The sequence below is a fragment of the Peromyscus leucopus genome, chromosome 1, assembly GCF_004664715.2.
Source record: "Peromyscus leucopus breed LL Stock chromosome 1, UCI_PerLeu_2.1, whole genome shotgun sequence".
Lineage (NCBI taxonomy): Eukaryota > Metazoa > Chordata > Mammalia > Rodentia > Cricetidae > Peromyscus > Peromyscus leucopus.
The window spans coordinates 106458711-106478404 of NC_051063.1; the positions used below are offsets into that span (position 1 = coordinate 106458711).

At 40.5% G+C, this 19694-nt stretch overlaps 1 protein-coding gene and 1 long non-coding RNA gene across 17 annotated transcripts in view; one reads left to right on the top strand and one right to left on the bottom strand.

Moving 5' to 3' along the window:
- Positions 1 to 464: 464 nt before the first annotated feature.
- LOC119086314 lies at positions 465 to 3372 on the bottom strand. The gene is made up of 2 exons (XR_005089565.1): positions 3284 to 3372; positions 465 to 2928 (listed from the first exon to the last, which is right to left on the bottom strand). It is a non-coding gene; the product is annotated as an uncharacterized LOC119086314 (long non-coding RNA).
- A 646-nt stretch (positions 3373 to 4018) lies between these two features.
- Emsy (EMSY transcriptional repressor, BRCA2 interacting) overlaps positions 4019 to 19694 on the top strand; it is a 74996-nt gene continuing 59320 nt past the window's right edge. For 8 of the 16 annotated variants that reach the window (XM_037197263.1, XM_028877476.2, XM_028877478.2 and 5 more), the window contains exons 1-5: positions 4020 to 4121; positions 5756 to 5864; positions 13517 to 13616; positions 14915 to 14989; positions 16215 to 16256. In XM_037197263.1, coding sequence (XP_037053158.1) covers positions 5795 to 5864; positions 13517 to 13616; positions 14915 to 14989; positions 16215 to 16256 — 287 coding nt within the window. In that variant the 5' untranslated portion in view covers positions 4020 to 4121; positions 5756 to 5794. Of the gene's footprint in view, positions 4122 to 5755; positions 5865 to 13516; positions 13617 to 14914; positions 14990 to 16214; positions 16257 to 19694 lie in introns of all 16 variants that reach the window. The other 8 variants (XM_037197265.1, XM_028877477.2, XM_037197267.1 and 5 more) reach the window with 3 other exon arrangements.

The following is a 19694-nucleotide window of genomic DNA, read 5'->3' on the forward strand; positions in this document are numbered from 1 at the left end:
CAGATTCCCTGGAACTGGAGTTATGGACACTGTGAGCCACCATGTAGGTGTTGGGGATGGAACCCTGGTCCTCTGCAAGAACGACAAATGCTCTAAACCAATGAGCTATCTCTCTAGCCCCATGGCAATCCTCTTACCTTGAAGAAATCAATTTTAATACTTAGCTGCTTAGATAAACAAGGAATAGTTAAGGCACTTATTCTATCTACTCCTAAGCACTATCCCAGACTAGGTGATTGTGATCCTTAAGGTCTAGCAGGGGAAGTCTTCTCCCTCAGAAGTTAATCCATTTGAAATCATAGCTTTGCTACTTTATTAATCTGTTATCTTATGCATGGTATTTAACCTGTGCCTTGTTTTATTTTCATCCACTAAAATATGGCTACTGTGATGGCTAGTCTTGGTTGTCAACTTGACTACATCTGGAATTAACTAAAACCCAAGTGGCTGGGTATATCTGTGAGGGATTTTTTTTTTTCCTTAACTGAAGTGTTGGAAGTGGGAAGATTTACTTTTCATCTGGATCATCTGAGGTGAGTAGATCCATCTTTAATCTGAGCCACATATTCCACTGGCCGCCCATAGGAAGGACACGGAAGAAGGAAGCTTGCTGTCTTTGCTTTACTTGCTCTTTCTGGCAAGTCTATTCCCTCACTGGCACAGAGCCTACTTGCTCAGGATTCCAGTGTGTACTGAAGACCAGCTGAGATACCCAATCTCATGGACTGAACAACTACTAGATTCTTGGACCTTCTGTTGGAAGACAGCTGTTGTTGGACTAGTTGGACTACAGCCTATAAGCCACTCCAGTAAATTCCATATATGTATGTATGTATGTATTTATTTATTCTATCAGTTCTGTTCCTATAGAGAACTATGACTAATGCAGTTAATATCAGATTATAGTATGGATTAAGGAAGCTAACATATGGAACAGCACCTGAAATAGAGAAAGCTGCGAATATATTTTAGTTATTATTTTATTATGTGCTAGGCTCCCTTTCCATAAAGAGCTTGTTGTAGCTAGGAATTTCAAATAACCTTAACTCTATGTTTTGAGCTCTGTAACATGATAAGTGTCAGGACATGGGAATGTCTATCTCATGCTAGAGAGACTGGTAGGGCCAGAGTAAGTTTCACGAGATGTAAGGGAGAAGGGTAGTTTAAATATGATCCTTAAGAGAAAAGACACTGGGAACATTTGGAAATACAAAGCAGTCAGAGATAGCATAGAGAGGCTATTATTACAGCCTTAGCTACAAAATCAATATGTTTAAGAGCTAGGCACAGTGGCACATACTTGTGATCCTAGCACTCAGGAGGCTGAGGCAGGAGGATCTCAAGTTTGAGGCCAACCTAGAATACATGGTGAGATCTTGTCTCTAAAACAATAACAAAAACCACCAATGAATGAAAGGAAAAAGAGGGAAGATGTAAAATGATATGAGCACTAGCATTGTTATTGGGAGTTTGTTAGAACCAGGATCTGGCCCTAACTAGACAACCAGAAATTTGGCATCTTGCCAGGACTTTCATGCATTCTTGCTGAACATTAAGCTAGAGGACTACCATTGGCTGAAGGTGTAGACTCTGGATCCAAGCTGCCCAAACTTGTAACAAATAAAGCTTCTCTCATTGGTGTGTGTACATGTTGGAGGTCAGAGGAAAGTTTTGTGAAGATAGTTCTCCACTATCACATGAGTGGCTTCTGAAGATTGCATCCAGGTCACCAGGCTTGCAAAGCAAGTGTCTTTACTTGCTGAACCTTCTCCACAGCCCAGGCTGCTAAATTTAAAACCTTGCTTTGTCATTTACTTATGTGGGTCCTGCTTTTAAACCTGTATCAGGGACTTATTTTTAACTAGGGATATAGTTAGTAATTGTAAGGACTTATGTAAAAGATGGAGAATTAACTCCAACCATTGTTACGCATATTTGACTTATCATAAAAGTCAGGTTTGTTTGTTTGTTTTTTTGAGACAGGGCTTCACTATGTAACAGCCTTCGCTGTTCTGGAACTAGTTATATAGTCCAGTTCGAACTCAGAGAACCATCTGCCTCTGCCTCCCAAGTGCTGGGATCAAAGGTGTGTGCATCACCAGCTGGCCAAGAGTTAGGTTTTTGTTGCCTTTTTAAGAATTTATTTTCTGCAATGGGTGTTTGGCCTGCATGTCTGTGCACTACATTCATGTTGTGACACTACATTCGTGTTGTGGACTACATCTGTGCAGCACCTGAGGAACTCCTGGATTATAAATGGTTGTGAGCTACCTCATGAATGCTGGGAATAAAACCCAGCTCCTCTGGAAGAGGCCATTGCTCTGAAATACTGAGCCATCTCTCCAGCCGTTTGTTACTGCCTTTTGAGACAGGGTACTACTATGTAGCCCGTGGTTCACCAGTTCCTGAACAGCTGTGCCTTCCCATTCACAGGATGGGCAAGTTAATTACACCCGCCTGGCGGAGATGCTGCAAGGGTCAAATCAAAGAAATGTCTGTTAAATTACAAAGTCTCCTATTAATATTTAATTTACTACTTTATAAGGTATTCTTAAGCAACTGACCTCACAATGTACACAGGAATATCAGAAGAGGCATGTAGGAAATTTAAATGGTCCTTTTTATTCCTGACTAACCTACATCTCCATTCAAGAGAACGAAAAGACTCACATTCATGCAGTGGTCCACAATTTATTAAAAACAAAACCACAAAATAACAACAACAAAACCCAAAACGGTTTTGGTCACAGGGCCTCCTGCAGTCCAGGCTGACTTTGAACTCCCGATCTTCCTTCTTCCACTTCCCCAGTGCTGGGATTACAAATGTAATTCATAGCGACCCATTTAGGAAAAGAACTTTCATTCACGTTGTGTATCTGAATATTTCCCAGGGTAGTTTTTGTTGATACTCCCCTCGCCCGCTTCGTGCTAGGAATCAAATTCAGAGATATGGGTCTTGCGCATACTCTACATGCAATCTACCACTGAGCTAAATGTCCTTCCAGTGGTAATCCTAGTTTTCAAGGAAATTTGCTAACAGCAAGATGCATACTAACAATTCCTTTAGACTTGTGCACTTTCATTGCATCCGATGTTCCCAGAGTTCTACATTTGGAGGGAGGACACCACACAATTTGATGGAATTTATTATACTAGAAACTAACTTTGATTTTTCGGATCGTTGTAACAATATATTGGGCCTCTTTCCATCTGTAAAACAGGGGGACAAGACTTCCACAACATGGTGTGGTTAAATAATAACAAAGGCAGAACGCGAACCTACCATGTCGTAGTGCCTCAAGTAAATCCCTTCTTCCCTTTGGCAGATAGAGCACAAGATATCGCTATCTTTTCTATTTTGCACATGGCGTAACCCCAAGCCGAGAACGCTCGGATTCCCTTCTTCGACTTGCAACTCTTAACACCAAGAAGGGGGTACGGGCCACTGTGAGGTCCTCTCTCTCAGTTCTCGTAGCGTAAATAATTTCTCTTGAGGTGTCGTCTTGGTGGTGGAAGGACGCTGATGATTGCTCCAAAGAGTCTGAGAAACCGGACCTTAATCCTCAACCGTTCATCAGGGACCAAGCTGGGGTTCTTTTCACCCCAACCTCGATAGAGTGAAGGTCGAAGCCCAGGTCCAATCACCGACGCCATTTTGGCCGGTACGTGTGACGCCACACGTTTAGCTGAAAGAGCAGCCGATTGGCTGGGAAAGGCCGGGAGGAGAGGCGCGCGAAGCTAGAGACTGGAGGGTAATGTAGAAGCCAAAAGGAACTACACTCCCAGACTTCCTTGCGTACGCGACCGGCAAGCCGCGACAGAAAGAGGACGGAGTTTGAGCTCGGACTACAACTCCCAGTAGGCCCCGCAAAGCCCGTCCCTTCCTTTCAGACCGCGGTGGAAAAAAAGGACGACGGGGCGAATGGAGGCTTTTGAGTGCTCGTTTCTCAAAAGGCGGGAAAGGCGAACTACACCTCCCGACGAGCCGCGCGCGCTTGCGCCTGCGCTCTGGTATCTGTCGCCATCTTGCCCCTTCTGAGGCACCGCAAACAAACCTAATTCCTGGTGTCCCCTAGTCTTGGCGGAGGAGCCTTTTAGATGAGCCCCGAAAGGCCGGGCAGGTGGGTGTCTCTTAGGCGGGGTCCTGGGAAGAGCTGGCAGGTTATCCAGGGTACGGGGGCGCTGAGCCCGTCATTGGGAGCCCGGCTTGGGGCGGTCAGCCCCATCCTCCGTTGTTTCCTAACGGGATCGTGGGGGCTCCCTCAAGTGGACCGAGGGGGACTCCGGCGCGCCTGGTGATGGGACACCGGAGGTCGAGGTCTGGGAACCCCGGGGCGAATCCGGACCGTCTGGCTGGCTGTCCGCATCCCTGCTTTTTCTCCGTTGTTCTGGCCACTGCGGAGAGCGCGAGGCGCGGACGCTGACCAAGGTTCCCGGGAGCCGCTGCTGGCCCCGGGGGCGCGGGCTTGACATTGGAACCGGCGCTGAGGCGCGCAGGCGGGGAGCCGGGCGGGCTGCTCGTGTTGTGGTGCTGTGAGGGAGTGCGTGTTTGGAGAGGGGGCGGGGCGGGCTGCCCGCTGACACTGGCGCGGGGCGCGGAGTCGCTGCGCCCCCGCTCCCCGGGGCGCGCTCCGGCCGCCCGGCTTTCCCTCGCTGTGCGGCCCCGCCGTGGGCTCCGCTAGAGGGGATGCTTTGGGATGCCGTGACGTGGTGCCTGATTCGGGCGGTCGCCGGCCGCCTCCGAGAGCCTATCGGGAGGCGGGGACTGGTTTGGGGAGCGAACGGATTCCTTTGGCTCTGCCCCTTCCTCCTCTCCACCCCCTTTCTTTATGTCATCCTGCCAGCTGGGGCGCGCCGTCCAGTTTGGCTGGCTCAGGGTTGGTTCTGAGCTCGGAGGACGATGGGAAATAGGGGGAAGGGGGCTCCACTTGAGGCTAAGAGTTGGAGTTAGCAGCCCAGAGCCTGGAACGCAATAGAAGAGTTATATCGGTTTAGTGTTGGACTCTTTAGCTGGCTCATTCATTCACTCACCCTCCTCTCGTGCTAACAATCCATTTATCAGTTTAACAGATGTTCAAGGAAAGTCTACTGTGTGCTCAGCCAGTAATGTGTGAGCTACCGGTTCTGTGTCCTATTGTCCTCCAGATTAGGGAATTCTCAGTGCGAAATTCCAGGCATCTAAACTTTGGGTAACTTGTGGATTCATGACTATTTTACTACCAAAACTTGAGAAGAGTTCTTTATTAAGTTCCATTTACCCCAAAAACATGCTCTACCCTTTGCTTATTTTATCTCATAACTTATTATTAAGGAAACTGGACACTGGTCCAAGGTTGCACAGGTGGTACAATTTGGCAAGTTCTATGCCAGCCACTATGAAAGAACTTGACATGCCCTGTTTTCTAATACTAACACCAAACCGGGTGGGATTACTTTTTTTTTTTTTTCTCCATAAACGTGTACAAATAGGGTTCAGACAGGCCAGTTCACCAGGATGAAACAACTAATTATGTTGTAAAGCTGGAACTGGAACCAAGTGTTTGACTCTAAACCCCGTGGTTTTCAACTGTTAATCTGAGCTGAATCAGTGTGCTCAGATGGTGGTTTGATTATTTGTCAGAAACTGGCAAGCACGGTGATGAAAGAAGGTTGTGAGGTATTTTTTTCAGTTTTACTTTGTAGCCTGTGGATGGAGCGCCAAGTGAGGGGCCTTTTGCATATACTTTGGTAATTGGATTTGTTTTTCTTCTGCTAGGGAGGACAAGCTCTTTGGGGCTACCAAACAGAAGCAGCAATGCCTGTTGTGTGGCCAACCCTTCTGGATCTCAGCAGGGATGAATGCAAACGAATTCTCCGAAAATTGGGTATGAATTTTGTTGTTTTTGTTCTGAGCAGGGGCTCACTGTGTAGCGCAGACTGTCTTCAAAATGGCTTTCTCCTGCCTCAGCTTCCCAAGTGCTAGTACCACAGCTGTGCTCTGACATGCCTACCTAATGGTTTTATTTTTGTTATTTTGTATTTTTCTGTAACCCTTTTCATTTTCTGTGTGGGTCATGGCTGTTGGTAGCATGCATGGTCCTCAGCTTTCTCACCGGTTTCCCAGGGCCTAGAATGATTTGTAAGTGAGATACAGGAATTATGATACAAGGAGCTATGATAAATGGGAAGCCTGGCCATTGTGTGTTCTTTTTTAAAAAATTAATTTATTTTTATTTTATTTGCATTGGTGTTTTGCCTTCATGAATGTCTGTGTGAGGGTGTCAGATCTTGGAGTTACAGACAGCTGTGAGCTGTCATGTGGGTGCTGGGAATTGAACCCAGGTCCTCTGGAGGAGCAGTCATGCTCTTAACCACTGAGCCATCTCTCTAGCCCCCGTTGTGTATTATTAAAGTCAGCATCTCACATAATAGTCACGCCCCAATAGATCTTCATTTTGTTTGGGTCCCCATTTTACATACGAAGTTTAAACCTAAGGTAATGCTCATAGGAAGTTATGTAGTCAATATTTGACTATAGGCCAGTGGTTCTCAACCTTCCTAATGCTGTGACCCTTTAATACAGTTCCCCATGTCATGGTGACCCCCCCAACCATAAAATTATTTTTGTTGCTACTTCATAACTGTATTTTTGCTACTGTTGTGAATCGTAATGTGAATATGATTCTGTGTTTTCCAGTGATCGTAGGCAACCCCTGTGAAAGGGTTGTTTGACCCCAAAAGGGGTCAAGACCCACAAGTTGAAAGATACTGCTCTAGGCAGTATTTTTGGTTTTGGTTTTGGTTTTTGGTCTCATATTAGCACACTACTAACTTTAATAGATGTGTATGTGTGAGTCATACCTTTTCTGGATTCTAAGTTTATGCAAGCTGCCTGTTTTCCCAATTAATTATTGTAATTGACAAAGCACACTTTATGCTTAAAGTTGATTATTTAATGTTTTTCTTTTTCCATTTATAGCAGCCCTTTTCAACAAGCATCTAGGGGGGAGAGAAGCAAGCCCTAAGGCTAAGGCATGTGTTTTGTATAGTGAACTAACTTTTTCCTTATGTGTGAAAAATGGTATTAGGCACATGCCATTCTTGGGAATATTGAGATAAAAGAGTTACTCTAATCATTTGAATCGTTGGTTTAAAGTGAAAATCCATGAAAAATGCTATTATAGACTATAAGGGCCTTGTCTTATTTACCACCACTGTAGCCTGAGGCTAGTGCATTAAGTGAAATAAGTGACAGAATAATTTGAAAAGGAGCAGTGATGATTAATTAAATAAAAAGCCTGTCATTGTGATTGACATCTGAGAATATAGTGTTTAAGCAGCTACTTTCAGACATATTTGTAGGTCACTGAAGTTTTCCATCAGAGGAAATCTTTGTTGTGATTTCTATATGTAGCTCAGATAAAGTTGTATCTACTGTGGACCTAGTGCTATAATGTCTGCCTTTTTTTTTTTCCTTTCCCCTTCCCCCCCTGAGGGTTTCAAACTACTTAACCTTGTTTTAGAAGTTTGAAGAGGGTTCTTTTTTTGGGGGTGGGGGCAATCTTTTAAACTTATATGTAAACTTTTGTCACTATTTTGGAGGTACTTGGCTATAGACATGCACTAATGTAACTTGCTGTTGGTTATAAAATTAAACTCCATTTCTTTTTTTCTTTTGGTTTTTCAAGACAGGGTTTCTCTGTGTAGTTTTGCTGCCCTTCTTGGATCTTGCTCTGTAGACCAGGCTGGTCTCGAACTCATAGAGGTCCACCTGGCTCTGCCTCCCAAGTGCTGGGATAAAAGGTGTGTGCCGCCACCGCCCAGCTGAACTCCATTTCTTTCAGAATTAAAAACATGCTAGATGAACAGATCACAAGAACAGTAAATTGGACTGAGGTTTCTGGGTTTTAAGGGCCTTGAGTCAAGGGTTTGGGTTTAAATATAAAGTAGTAACTTTTAAGTTTACCCCTAGTTTTTCCCATAAACGACTTGGGGTGATGTATGAAAATGGCTTGATGATAAAACCCTATAAAATGCACATCAAGAGGTTAAAGTTTTGGTATTCAAGAATGAATACCCATGAAATTGCCCATGCCATCAAGGTTATACATGTCTGGGAAGCTACCAGTTATCAGGAAGATGCCACTTTATAAAAGCAATGTGTACTATTGAGTTGTTACCATGATGGGGCTAACATGTATGGCCAGGCCAAATAGTGGGTCCAGTCACAGCATCAGCAGCTCAAGGAGAATGTTTTCTGTACATTTTTAAATGCAGAGAGTAATGCTTAATTCTTGAATTTACATGTAGATTCTCAATTACTGAGTATATCCAGTGAACCAATCACCCAAGATGTGCCAGTGGACTTACAGAGCTTAGGGTCAGATTGACCTATTTTGGGGGCTCCCCTTGCCATGTCAGATTGATCATCACTGAAGAGGATCAGGTTGTTCTTAAGCTAGAAGAAGAGGTTGCACAGGAAGAAAAATAATATATCCCAGAAGAAACCGAAGACATAGGCTCAGGGGGCAGTAAACAATTCAGCATTAAAAGACAATTCAAGTAAAAGTAAAAAATAACTAGCTATGAATGTGTCGGTAGTTTTAAGGAAACTGTGTGGGAGATGCTGCTGGGGTGCTGCTTCTGTACTAAGGAAAGCAGCCATCTCCCGTGGTCCTTAGGAAAGTGGACCTTGACATCAGTTTGACGAAAGATTTCTTCCTCCCACCGAGTTACTGTCATGACAGTGAACCTTTGACTTGCTTTCAAACACTAACTCCAATCCTAAGTCTAGAGGAGATACATACCGTCTTTAAGAGTTTTTAGTTTAAGGGCTGGAGAGAGCTCAAGCAGTCCTGTCAACCGTGATATCAGACTGCGCACAAGTACTCACCACTCTAGCTTCAAGGATCTCATGCCCTCTTCTTGCCTCTTGGGGCACCTGCACTCACATGTCAGATTCTCTCTTTCTCTGCCCCTCCCCCGCCCCTCCCCCATACACACCACAAACACAAAAATTTTTAAAAAGTGTTGTTAGCTTAAAACTTTGTCCTTTTAGAAACAGCAGTAAATTGTTTCAATGGAGGATGCCAAACATTTTAATTATCAAGAAACTGGGGAAGGGGCACTGGAGAGATGGCTCAGCAGTTGGGAGCACTGGCTATTCTTGTCGAGGGTTCGGTTCCCAGCATCGGCATAGCAGCTCTTAACCGTATGTAACTCCATTTCTGGGAAATCCATGTTCCTCTGGCATCAGGCACACACATGGTACATAGACACACATATATGCATATAAGCAAAATATTCATACACATTAAAAAAAAAGAAATTGGGCTAGACATTTATGATACATTCATGGTACCAGTAGCAGGTAAATGCTTGCTACTTTTTGACTGCCTCTCTTTCGCCTTATTTTTATAACTCTTGAGTTGTGACTTAACTGACTTGGGAGCTTTATGACTAAAGTATAATTGAGTGACATAATGGTTTAAATGGACCTGGTTTAGGGTTTTATAAAAGTAGGGTGGCACATCTTTTGTTTGTGAGGCATTCACATGTATTTATTATTTCATTATACTTTTTTTGTTTTGTTTTGTTTTTCAAGACAGAGTCTCACTATATACCTCTGGCTGTCCTGGAACTCTCTCTGTAGACCAGGCTGGCCTTGAACTCAGAGATCTACCTGCCTCTGCCTCCCAAGTGCTAGGATTAGAGGTATACACCTCCATTGCCCAGCTTCATTATATTTTTTTGCTACTGGAATTAGCCCTATAATAAAATAGCACCAGAAACTAAACCAAGTTTAAGATATCTCAGGATCCCTATAAACATGCTTGTCAACAAATATGAAAGAAGCTTGGAAGTTAGTAAAGGTTCTAATGGTGACTGGACTACTTACAGGGATGCTGGGAATTGTGTAGCTGAGGTAGTGTTTTCAGAGCTACAGTTCTGTGTGTTGGATATTTCCACCTCTCAGTTTTGTGCATGACTTTAGTTTAGCTTCAAATGAAACTTGTAATGTCAGAAATTTTGTCATATTAAAAGATTTTATTGCATTTTTAGCCAGGTATGGCATCTGCCTTTAATCCCAGCACTCAAGAGGCAGAGGCAGGTGGTTTTCTGAGTTCAAGGCCAGCCTAGTCTACATAGTGATTTCCAGGTCAGCCAGGGCCACTTGGTAAGATCCTGTCTAAAAAGAAAAAAATTATATATTACATTTTAAGTAAATTTTGTTTTTACTTTACGTGTGTGTGTGTGTGTGTGTGTGTGTGTGTGTGTGTGTGTGTGTGTGTCTACAAAAGATCTTGCATATGTGCTCTGGGGTATGTGTGGAGGTCGGGCTACAGCTTTCAGGAATCAAGTTTTTTCCTTCCACTATGTGGGTCCCAGGGATTGAACTCAGGTCGTCAGGCTTATTAGCAAGTTCATAGCAAGTTCATTTACCTACTAGGACATCTTGCCAGCTCTATTTCTTCAGTTAATAATGTTTTCTTGAAACAGTGTGTTTTTAAATAAGGCATGGCAGCACATGCCTGTAATCCCGGCACTAAGGAGGTGGAGGCAAAAGGATCAGGATTTAAAGCTAGTCTGAGCTACACATACAAGACTGTCTCAAAAACAAACAATAAAACCTGAAATGGAAATGGTGTTTTTGTCTTTTTTCTCCCTCTGGTCTGTTTCTTTTTATGGCATTATTGTTGCCTTAAATATTTTGCAAAATCTAAAATATTTCTCATTTTTTTCTGTCATTTCTATAATCAGTTACTGAGTTCTATCAAATAACTCTTTAAGTTGGGATTAAAGAATTTGCTTAGTCTAACCACAGATGACTTCTGTCTCCCTTTTTCCCTGTTTTCTGACATGTGTGAGGTAAAACCTTCATGACAATTTGTCTGTTTATTTACCAGTCATGTACCTGACACACACATACCCTTTTTAGACTTTGATCTAATCATCTTGAGGATAGGGACTTTGTTTTATACGTACAAATATTTAAATATTTCCCCCAGTACTCTCTCTTACAATATTCTTTTAGTAATTTGGTTTGAATTAGTGACTGTTCAACTACAGACAAGTTTACTTCCTTTAATGTAAAACTTTTAAAAGTAGTTATTGTTACTGGAGTTTACTGAAGTAACGTGAAGCATCTCCAGCGCTTTTGCTCTCTATTCCTTTTGTAGAAGTTCGTCCCCAAACTCTCCACAGGGATAGATCTCTTCCTGAGGAGAACTTGTGTTTTCCAACCAGATGACGTGTTTTTTCCTTTGCCTTTACCATTGTGTGCAAACTGTCGTCACTGTCTGGTGACTTTTTGACTTGTTCGTATTTTATAGTTAAAGACTTGAGGGCAGGACTTGACACTCTTCAGTGTGTATGTATTAGGACTCAACATTGATTTGTTGAATAGAACAGTCCATGAATATTTTAATGGGGCATAAACATTTAATATAGTGAATTTTCGGCTGGTTATTCCTTTTTTGTAATCTCTTTCAGTTCTGGTCAGAGCTGAAATGTATTTCTTGGAACTTAATATTTGCTTTTTGCCTTTGGAGAAGCAGAGCTTTGTCTTTTGACAGACACTCCATGTGGTGTCTACATAATATGCAGTACATACGCAACATGCAGGATGCTCACACTCAGGGTATTTCAATGGAACTAGACATTTCTGCTTCGTTTACTCAGTCCATTCCTCTATATAAGGCTTCCTTTAAAAAAAGATATATTTTTATTTTGTATGTATATGTTTTGCCTGCATGAATGTTTGTGCACCATGTGTGTGTATGGTGACTGGGGAAGCCAGAAGAGGGTGTTGGATTCTAGGGAACTGGAGTTACAGATGGTTCTGAGTCACTATGTGGGTGTTGGTATTTGAACCCATGTCTTCTGGAAGAGTAGCAAATGCTCTTTAACTGTTGAGCTCTCTCTTTATCCTCTAATGCTGCCTTTTGACAGAATTGTGAATACTATGAACAGAGTGAAACTACGGTTTACTTATTGGTTAGTTTTGAGTCTGCAGGCCTACATCTATCATTAGTTAACCCACATTTACTGAGTTTCTGTTGGGCAGATAGCAAATATTTTAACAATGTGAACATGAAGATACTTCTAATTTGGACATTTGTTTCCACCATTCTGGTTTGCTCTGGTGCCTCCTTTTCATAGTGTTAATGGCTAAAGAAACCCAATGTTTTATTACTTTGTTCCATCCTCTTTTTTCTTGGTGTTGTCTGACCTCTCCTGTAGCCCCAGTCAGGAGCTTAGCAGGGGACTAGGTATAGCTGAAGTGGCTGAGCTACTCTCTCGCTGGCCATTCTTTCTGGGTTTCTTCACAGCTTGTTGATGTTATGATTCCTAGAGAGCAAGGCCACAAGTACAAGTACTTAGCAAGTATCTGCATCCTATTTGCTTATATACCATTAGCCAAAAGTAGCACAGAACCTAGACTTGATGTGTAAAGACTACACAGAGATCACACTGGGTGGTAGTGAGAGGCCTGCATATTTTGCTGGGAGGGCTTGAGGACTTTTGATTTATATGTATACTTTGGCTTATTTGTTCTGTTTTGTTTTTTGTTGTTGTTGTTTTTTGAGACAGGGTCTAGTTTGGCCTAAATTAGCCTCTCAAACTTATGATCTTCCCACTTCACCTTCTGAGTACTGGGACTACAGGCATGTGTTATCATGTCTGACTTGTGTGTTTGTATATTTGTGTGTACATGTGCATGTGTGCATATTTATATTTTCCTGCACATGCATGTGGAAAACAGAATAACCTCAAATGTTGTTCCTCAGGCATCATCCACCTAATTCTTTTTTTTTTTAAATTAAAGAAAAATTTTTTAAAGTAAAGTCTTTCACTTAGAACTTGTTCAATAGGCTAGGCTGGCTTAATGGCCTGTAAGCCTGGGGGATCCTCCTATCTCTGCTTCCCTCAACACTGGGATGACAACTATGTACTACCATATCTGCTTTTCTTTTTCTTTTCTCTTTTTCTTTTTTAAAGTGGATTTTGGGGATTAAACTCAAGTGCCAATACATCTATCCCAAGCATGAGTCATCTCTCTTGCCTGTATCTCTTTGAATTAGTGTCTTGCTAATATCCTAGGCTGTCTTCGAACTCTCCATTTCTCTGCCTCAGCCTTGTGAGTGCTGGAATTATAGGCATGTACCACTGTACCCAGACAAATTAGTCATTTTGATGGTAGGCTTTATGTTTTAATTGCTTGGATGGTAGTTTTTGTAGATATAAAGATCTTAGATTAAAGAAAGGTGTGGCCACCATACCTGGCTGGGTTACCTGTTCTTTAGATTTTCTTTTCTAAGCATTTTATACCCTTGACTTCTGTGAGACATTGTATAACAAAACCATATAAATGATGAAAGTGACACTTAAATCTTTATTTGATAACATTTTTGAAAGGAATTTAAAATTTTGCATTTGGTTTATTTTTGGATTTCTTGCCCTAAAGTTTAATATTGCATGGCTACATTATTCAAAATTGAAGTCTTATCTTGATGAAATAATTTTCTTTTTCTAGAATTGGAGGCATATGCTGGAGTTATCAGTGCACTTCGTGCACAGGGGGATCTCACCAAGGAAAAGAAAGATCTTCTTGGAGAACTCTCAAAAGTCCTTAGGTAATTTGTCATGAAAGTTTTGGTGATGTGAATAAAAAAATCTCATTTTATGGGTGTTTATTTATTTTAATTCTCAAATTAAAGGACAGAGGTGTTCGGTTTGCTGGGTGCTTAGAGGCCCTGTTCCAGTTGTGTGCTTTCTGCTATAGAAGACGGGGACACTTAGGCTCTCTCTGTCGTATAAGCCAATCAGAGGGTTTGGGCACCTGGAGCGGGAGGTCCTTTGACAGGCGAAAGAAAGAAGAGCTTGTGCAACTGAATTTCAGGATGTAGAGTGACATTGGTTAGAGGGAAAAGAGGGATGTAAGCCGGATCCTCGACATGTAAGTGGGTGCTGGTGATAAAGTCGTTGCCTTAAATCTAGTTGACTCCTTTTCCTGAGCTGGAGTGCCACTTCAATCCATTGGACAGCTCTAGTGGAAGGATTCCTTGGCGCTCTGTCTTGATTCATTTTCATATCTTGTGCTTTCTCTGTTTTAATTTGTTTACTTTCTACATTTAAAGTCATTTTGTTCTATATTTAGAAGTGAGAACATGGAGAGTCTCTTACTGTTTAACATTAATATAGGAATGTAATTAAGCAGATTCTCAGTCGTATGTTTTTGTTTATGTTTCCTCATAAATTCTGCTTTTAGTCCTTAAGTGTTGTGGTTTATGCTATAAATTTAGTGTTAAGTGCTAAAGAATACAAGAAGAGTGGTATTCACTGTGTTGGATATTTATGAATATAATGAATGTAATCTTTAAAAATGGTTTCATTTATCAATGTTTAATATATGCACATTCTTACCATTGGTAACATAATGTAGAAGGCATGTAGCTGAAGTTGAGTCACATTTCATTGCATGTACTCTCAAGAAACATGTTATTTTGCCACTCTTACTGCTTTTATTATATTCATTGAATATAGAATTATTAGACTCGTAAGCCTTAGAAAAGACCTTAGAAGACTTTCTTCTAAGTGCCCAGTCCTCCTGCCAACAGTCATGAGATAAGGAGGTCCTTGAGCACCATGTCTAGTTAACAGGAAGCACTGCTAGTCTTACCATGGCCGGCTGTTTCACAGATGGGAAAATTTGCATATCAGGCTGAGTTTGTCTTCCTGAGATTTTCAGATAAGTAATCCTCAGTTACACAGAATCAGCATGAAACCTTTCCTGTGATTTTGAAACATTTGAAGATACACATTAGGCAAAGTAATCCTCAGCCTCCAAAAGATGTTGACTTAAACATTAATAAAAGTGTAGAGAAGAGCTGCCTGCTTGGCAGAGTTCTATAATGGCTATTTTTTTTCATAGCATCTCAACAGAACGCCACCGTGCTGAAGTTCGGAGAGCAGTAAACGATGAACGGTTAACAACAATTGCACATAAGTAAGCCATTAGTCTACCACCCCTGATTTTTTAAATGATGTAGTATAAAGTAGTTTTGAGACAGTCTTCCTTTTGTGTGGCAGGTCCCTGAGTCTTTTATCATAATAGTATCTCTATACTCAGAAACCCTGCCCGTAGTGATTACTGTTTACTCCATTGATACTTTTCGTTTTTTGTTTTGCGTTTTGTTAGGGAAGCTTAAAGTACTTAGGTCAAATCCTATTACAAGGTAATCTCTGTATATTCTAAGGCCACTGGAAGCAGAGCTCAATACCAAGTAGCATGCTTCCTGACATTCAAAGGTACTCGGAGGTTTCTTGTAATGGTACTTGATATGTATGATGCTTTATAAACAGGCATTACAATTTTTATATGGCTCTAATTTCAGATATTTTGAGATTCAAAAAAATTATAAAATATATGTTCTCTTAAGAGATACAAATATAACTTAATTATATATTTTAAAAAGCAAACAATAAAATTATAAAGGTTTCTTATCAATTTGTTTTCAGATCGTCATAACTGACGGATTGGGTAGAGGGTGTCAGAGGACTGAGCAGAATCAACCATTAGTTACAGAGAGATAGTGCCTCCTGAAGAACAGAAAGTAATCCTTTCTGTGATAATAGAATTATTTCATAAAATGTTAAAGTGTAATCCTTTTGTTTTAATTTTTATGTTTTAATATGACGTAAAAGTAAAGGAGAAAGAACTCAGTGCGTTACCATAATGTGATGATATAAGGCATTTGGCAGAATTTGAATTGATTACACAGCTCTGTTGGCTTCTTGTACTTCACTGTCCCTCATTTTACTTAACACATAGAATGGGGTACTCACCTCTTTAACAGTGTAGTTTGAATGTTTTGCTGTTTGTTCTGTAAGTCTGAGATTTCTTTCGTGGTAGGTATGCATTGTAGAAATTTAGACATTCTCTATGGAGACAGCTTGTGTTTAGTTGTCAGGCTAACATAGTTGAAACACTCAAATTTAATGCGTCCCTTTTTGAATTTGCTTCAGTCTTTTGAATTGGAATGCTTTAAACTGGGTCTGAATTCTAATTTGGGAACTGGTAATAGGAAACTGTGCTAGATAATCAAGTAGCAATGAATACCTTAGATGCATTCAAATGGGATTGTGGGCAATGAGTTGTAAGTTGATGCATCAGTGTCATTCTTAAAGGATAACATTTATTTAGTCTCCTTTTCCTTTTTTCCCCTTTTAAGAATGAATTTATCCTTATATTTGGGTGAAAGACCAAGTTACAGGTATGCAAATAGGTTATTATTATTTCAGGCTTTTTCTTGTATTTATTTTCAAAATGACGCTCTCAATTATTCAGGGGCACATACTCCATTTATGAATTAACCATGCCCCTTGCTTCTCCTTCTTTTCCCTCCTCACCTTCCTAATACTGCCCGACCTTTAGCCATTTTTGCTGCTTGGGAATATCTCTAGTCAGAGGGTGGGAAGGGAGAGGAGGTGAAAATTTTTATAACTCATTTTACTACTTGTTAGTTGGCCTGAAAAATAATTGGTGCAAGAATTTACTGGTACTTGCTAAAATGACTTTTGGATAATATGTGGATTTCTTTAACCTGTTTGACCTCTCCCTTTCCTTCCTCTCTCTATTAGCATGGATAATTGAGAGTTGGCTTCTTTCCACCTTTGTTTCTCCGCCCCTCTCTTTTTTTCTGATTTCTTTAATATATGAATTTTGTTTTTGGAAAAGTTTACTTTAGTATATAATAAAAAAAAACCTTCTTAGGTCTTTCTGTACTCAGATTTTAATGTTTTATATTGTGGTTTTAGTTTGACTAGATACTGCATTTACTTGTTGAGCCTAAGAGTCAGGGAATGAGGATTGTTAGTAACACTTTCTTGCCATTGGATATAGCAGTGGAGACCCAAAGATGACCTGTAAATACAGCTAGAGGAATGCATCTGAGCTGACTGCATTCCCTCTCTCCTCCTCCCTCCCTCTCCCACTTGAAATTGCTGTGTAGCGCTGAAGGAATGTACTTGAAAGGTGATGGGAAGCTGAGAAGATTTAGCAGGAAAGGAGGGGAACAGAAGGAGTAAGGGTCCTGAATGCAAGAGAAACCGCACTGAACTAAAGACCTTCTGCTTCACGGCTTGACTGGGATGGTGTTTGTCCTTTGATAGCATAATTGAGTTCTTAGGTACAATAATATTAATGCTTCATATGGTTTGCTTAGACCACTCTTTGTCTCTACAATTAGATTGAAATGATAGTTTGGAATATCAGATCTCTGTGCTTCTGCCAACTGTCAGACATTCCCAGGATACTGTGTTTCTGTGTGACGATGCCGCTTTCTTAACTGCTGCCAACTGTAGCTCATTATTAGGTGGCTTTCTCAGAGCAGGATTTGCACCTTCCTTGTAGTCCTTGGATGAGTAGAGAGGCAGGCAAGTGTACAACCTGAGGGGACCTGTGTGAACCCTCAGGTACAGTGTTTAATTTCTAAATTCTCTTAGATGACTTGTGCAGCTAACACATATTTACAACCTTATCACTAAGCAAATAGGACCTTTTGACCTAATTCTAACATGTTATTTCATTTCTCATTCACTTACTGTTTGAGCATGCTTGCATGAGTGGACATTTGGAAGACTTAGATAAGTTCTTCCTGAAAGTTGCAGTTGTTGTCTTTTTGCACTGCAAGCTTTGTCTCTTCCATAGCATATGTCCATGTGCTTCATATTCTTAATCTTCCATAATTTCTGCCACCATTTAAACAATACACAAGGTAAGTGTAGAAGGCACTTTATTTGTGTGGTAAACTCATATTAAACAAGTTTATTAGTGATAGTCTAATAAAATGATATCAGAATAGAAGTGCTATTACAGAAAATGCTAGCTTTGGGAAAGTTTACATTTAACAACTAGTAATAATGCTCTTCTATCTTTTTCTTGTTTGTATTATTCTTTGTTTCTGAACTAGTGTTAACATAGAGCTTATGTAATATATTTGTGAGGTTGTTGGGGCCTCAGGAAGTCCACCATTCCTTATCTTATGTAGGACTGCTTTAAATTGCAAAAGAGTTTAGTATAGTTTTCGCAGTAACCTAACTGGATTTGCCAGCTTCTGTAAATTCTTCAACTTAAATCCTTTTCTCCATTCGTTTCTTCCTTCGTTGGTTCCTTCCTTCCGTTTTTGAGACAATGTTTTGTTTTGTTTCCTTCCGGTGTTTTGAGACAGGGTCTCATGTAGCCTTGGCTGGCCTGGACTTGATTAAGTAAACCAGGCTAACCTTGAACTCAGTTTACTTGCTTTTGCCAAGGGAGTGCTGGAATTAAAGGCTACAGGCATGTGTTGTCACGTCTGTTTTAAATACCTTTTAAGTTGTAATTTATTCCCTGCAACAAAAGTTGGCAGTAATTAGACAGTAATTGCTCAATTGGTATAAAGAATAAGCTGCTCGTAAAGCCCACTAGAAGACTTTTATTCTTTGTGTTTAGAATATGACAAATAATTATAGAAGCATGATATATACTTGTTGAAGGAGACATTTATTAGTTGTGTAGCTTTAGGCAAGTTATTTAGCCTCTCTGTGACTCAGTTTCTCATTCTAGAAAATGCAGTTGATCTACTATCAGCTTCATCAGATTGCTGAGAGAACTGAGTTAACACACATTTTAAGACATGTAGAGCAGTGTCTGATATGTAACATGCCCTTAGTTGAGTTTAACAACACTGTCCATCACTGTCAACATCACCGTCATCACCATTATGGCATTATTCCACTGCCCACTGACAAAGGGTTTGGGTTACTTTGCTTGAATCTGAAGAATATTGGATATAGAGTCTCGTTTAGGCTGTGCTGTAGAATCTGTGGTTTCACAAAACTTGAAGAAATATTTCTGATTTAGTGATGAAAATTAGTTGTTTCTACATTAATTTTAAACCTTGACACTAATCATTAGGGTGTTTCATGAAGCCAAGTGAGAGATATAGCAGCTGCCTTTTGCTATTTTAACCTCTGGTCCAGTTTCTGGAACAAAACTTTCTCAAGAAGTTTAAAGCAGAGAGACTTAAAAAATGTCTTAGAGAGAGAAGGTCCAGGTGCCTCAGTGCCTTCTAGAGTACAGGGCACACCATACAAATAAAGTAAAAGAATGGTGGATTTCTTTTAGCGTCTGCAGTTCTACTTTTTTTATTTTTTATTTTTTTTTAAACAGGAAGGGTAATAATATAAAAATACAGTGCATATTATTAGTGGCACCTGCTGTTGTATACACTGCTTTCCATCTTACTAACTCCTCTCGTTTACTGCCTCAGTTTTCCATGTTTGAAAGCCTTTAGAATCTCTGGCCATGCAGGCAGTTAGAAATTTTGCAAAGATTCATTGGGCTTCACCTTTAACTGTAAAGGAAAGTCTGATTCTTAACACTGTCAGTGCTTTTACTTTCTTGGTGTAATTATAAAATTAAGTTCTAAAAGTTAATTTTATTAGTAGAAATACTTGTTTTTATATATGAAACCCAATTTCACAAATTTTCACAAAAATAATACCCATTTTTATTTTCAAAGCATAGAAAAAATTTTGAGTTGTAGTTACTCAGATTACAGAATAAAGTGTGTAAGAACCTCAGTGTGTGGCATTTCTTGAATTTAATTGTACCTAAGTTTGATCTTGCTTGCTTAAAATGAAGCCTCTCCAGAATTCAGGGTACTTTTTGT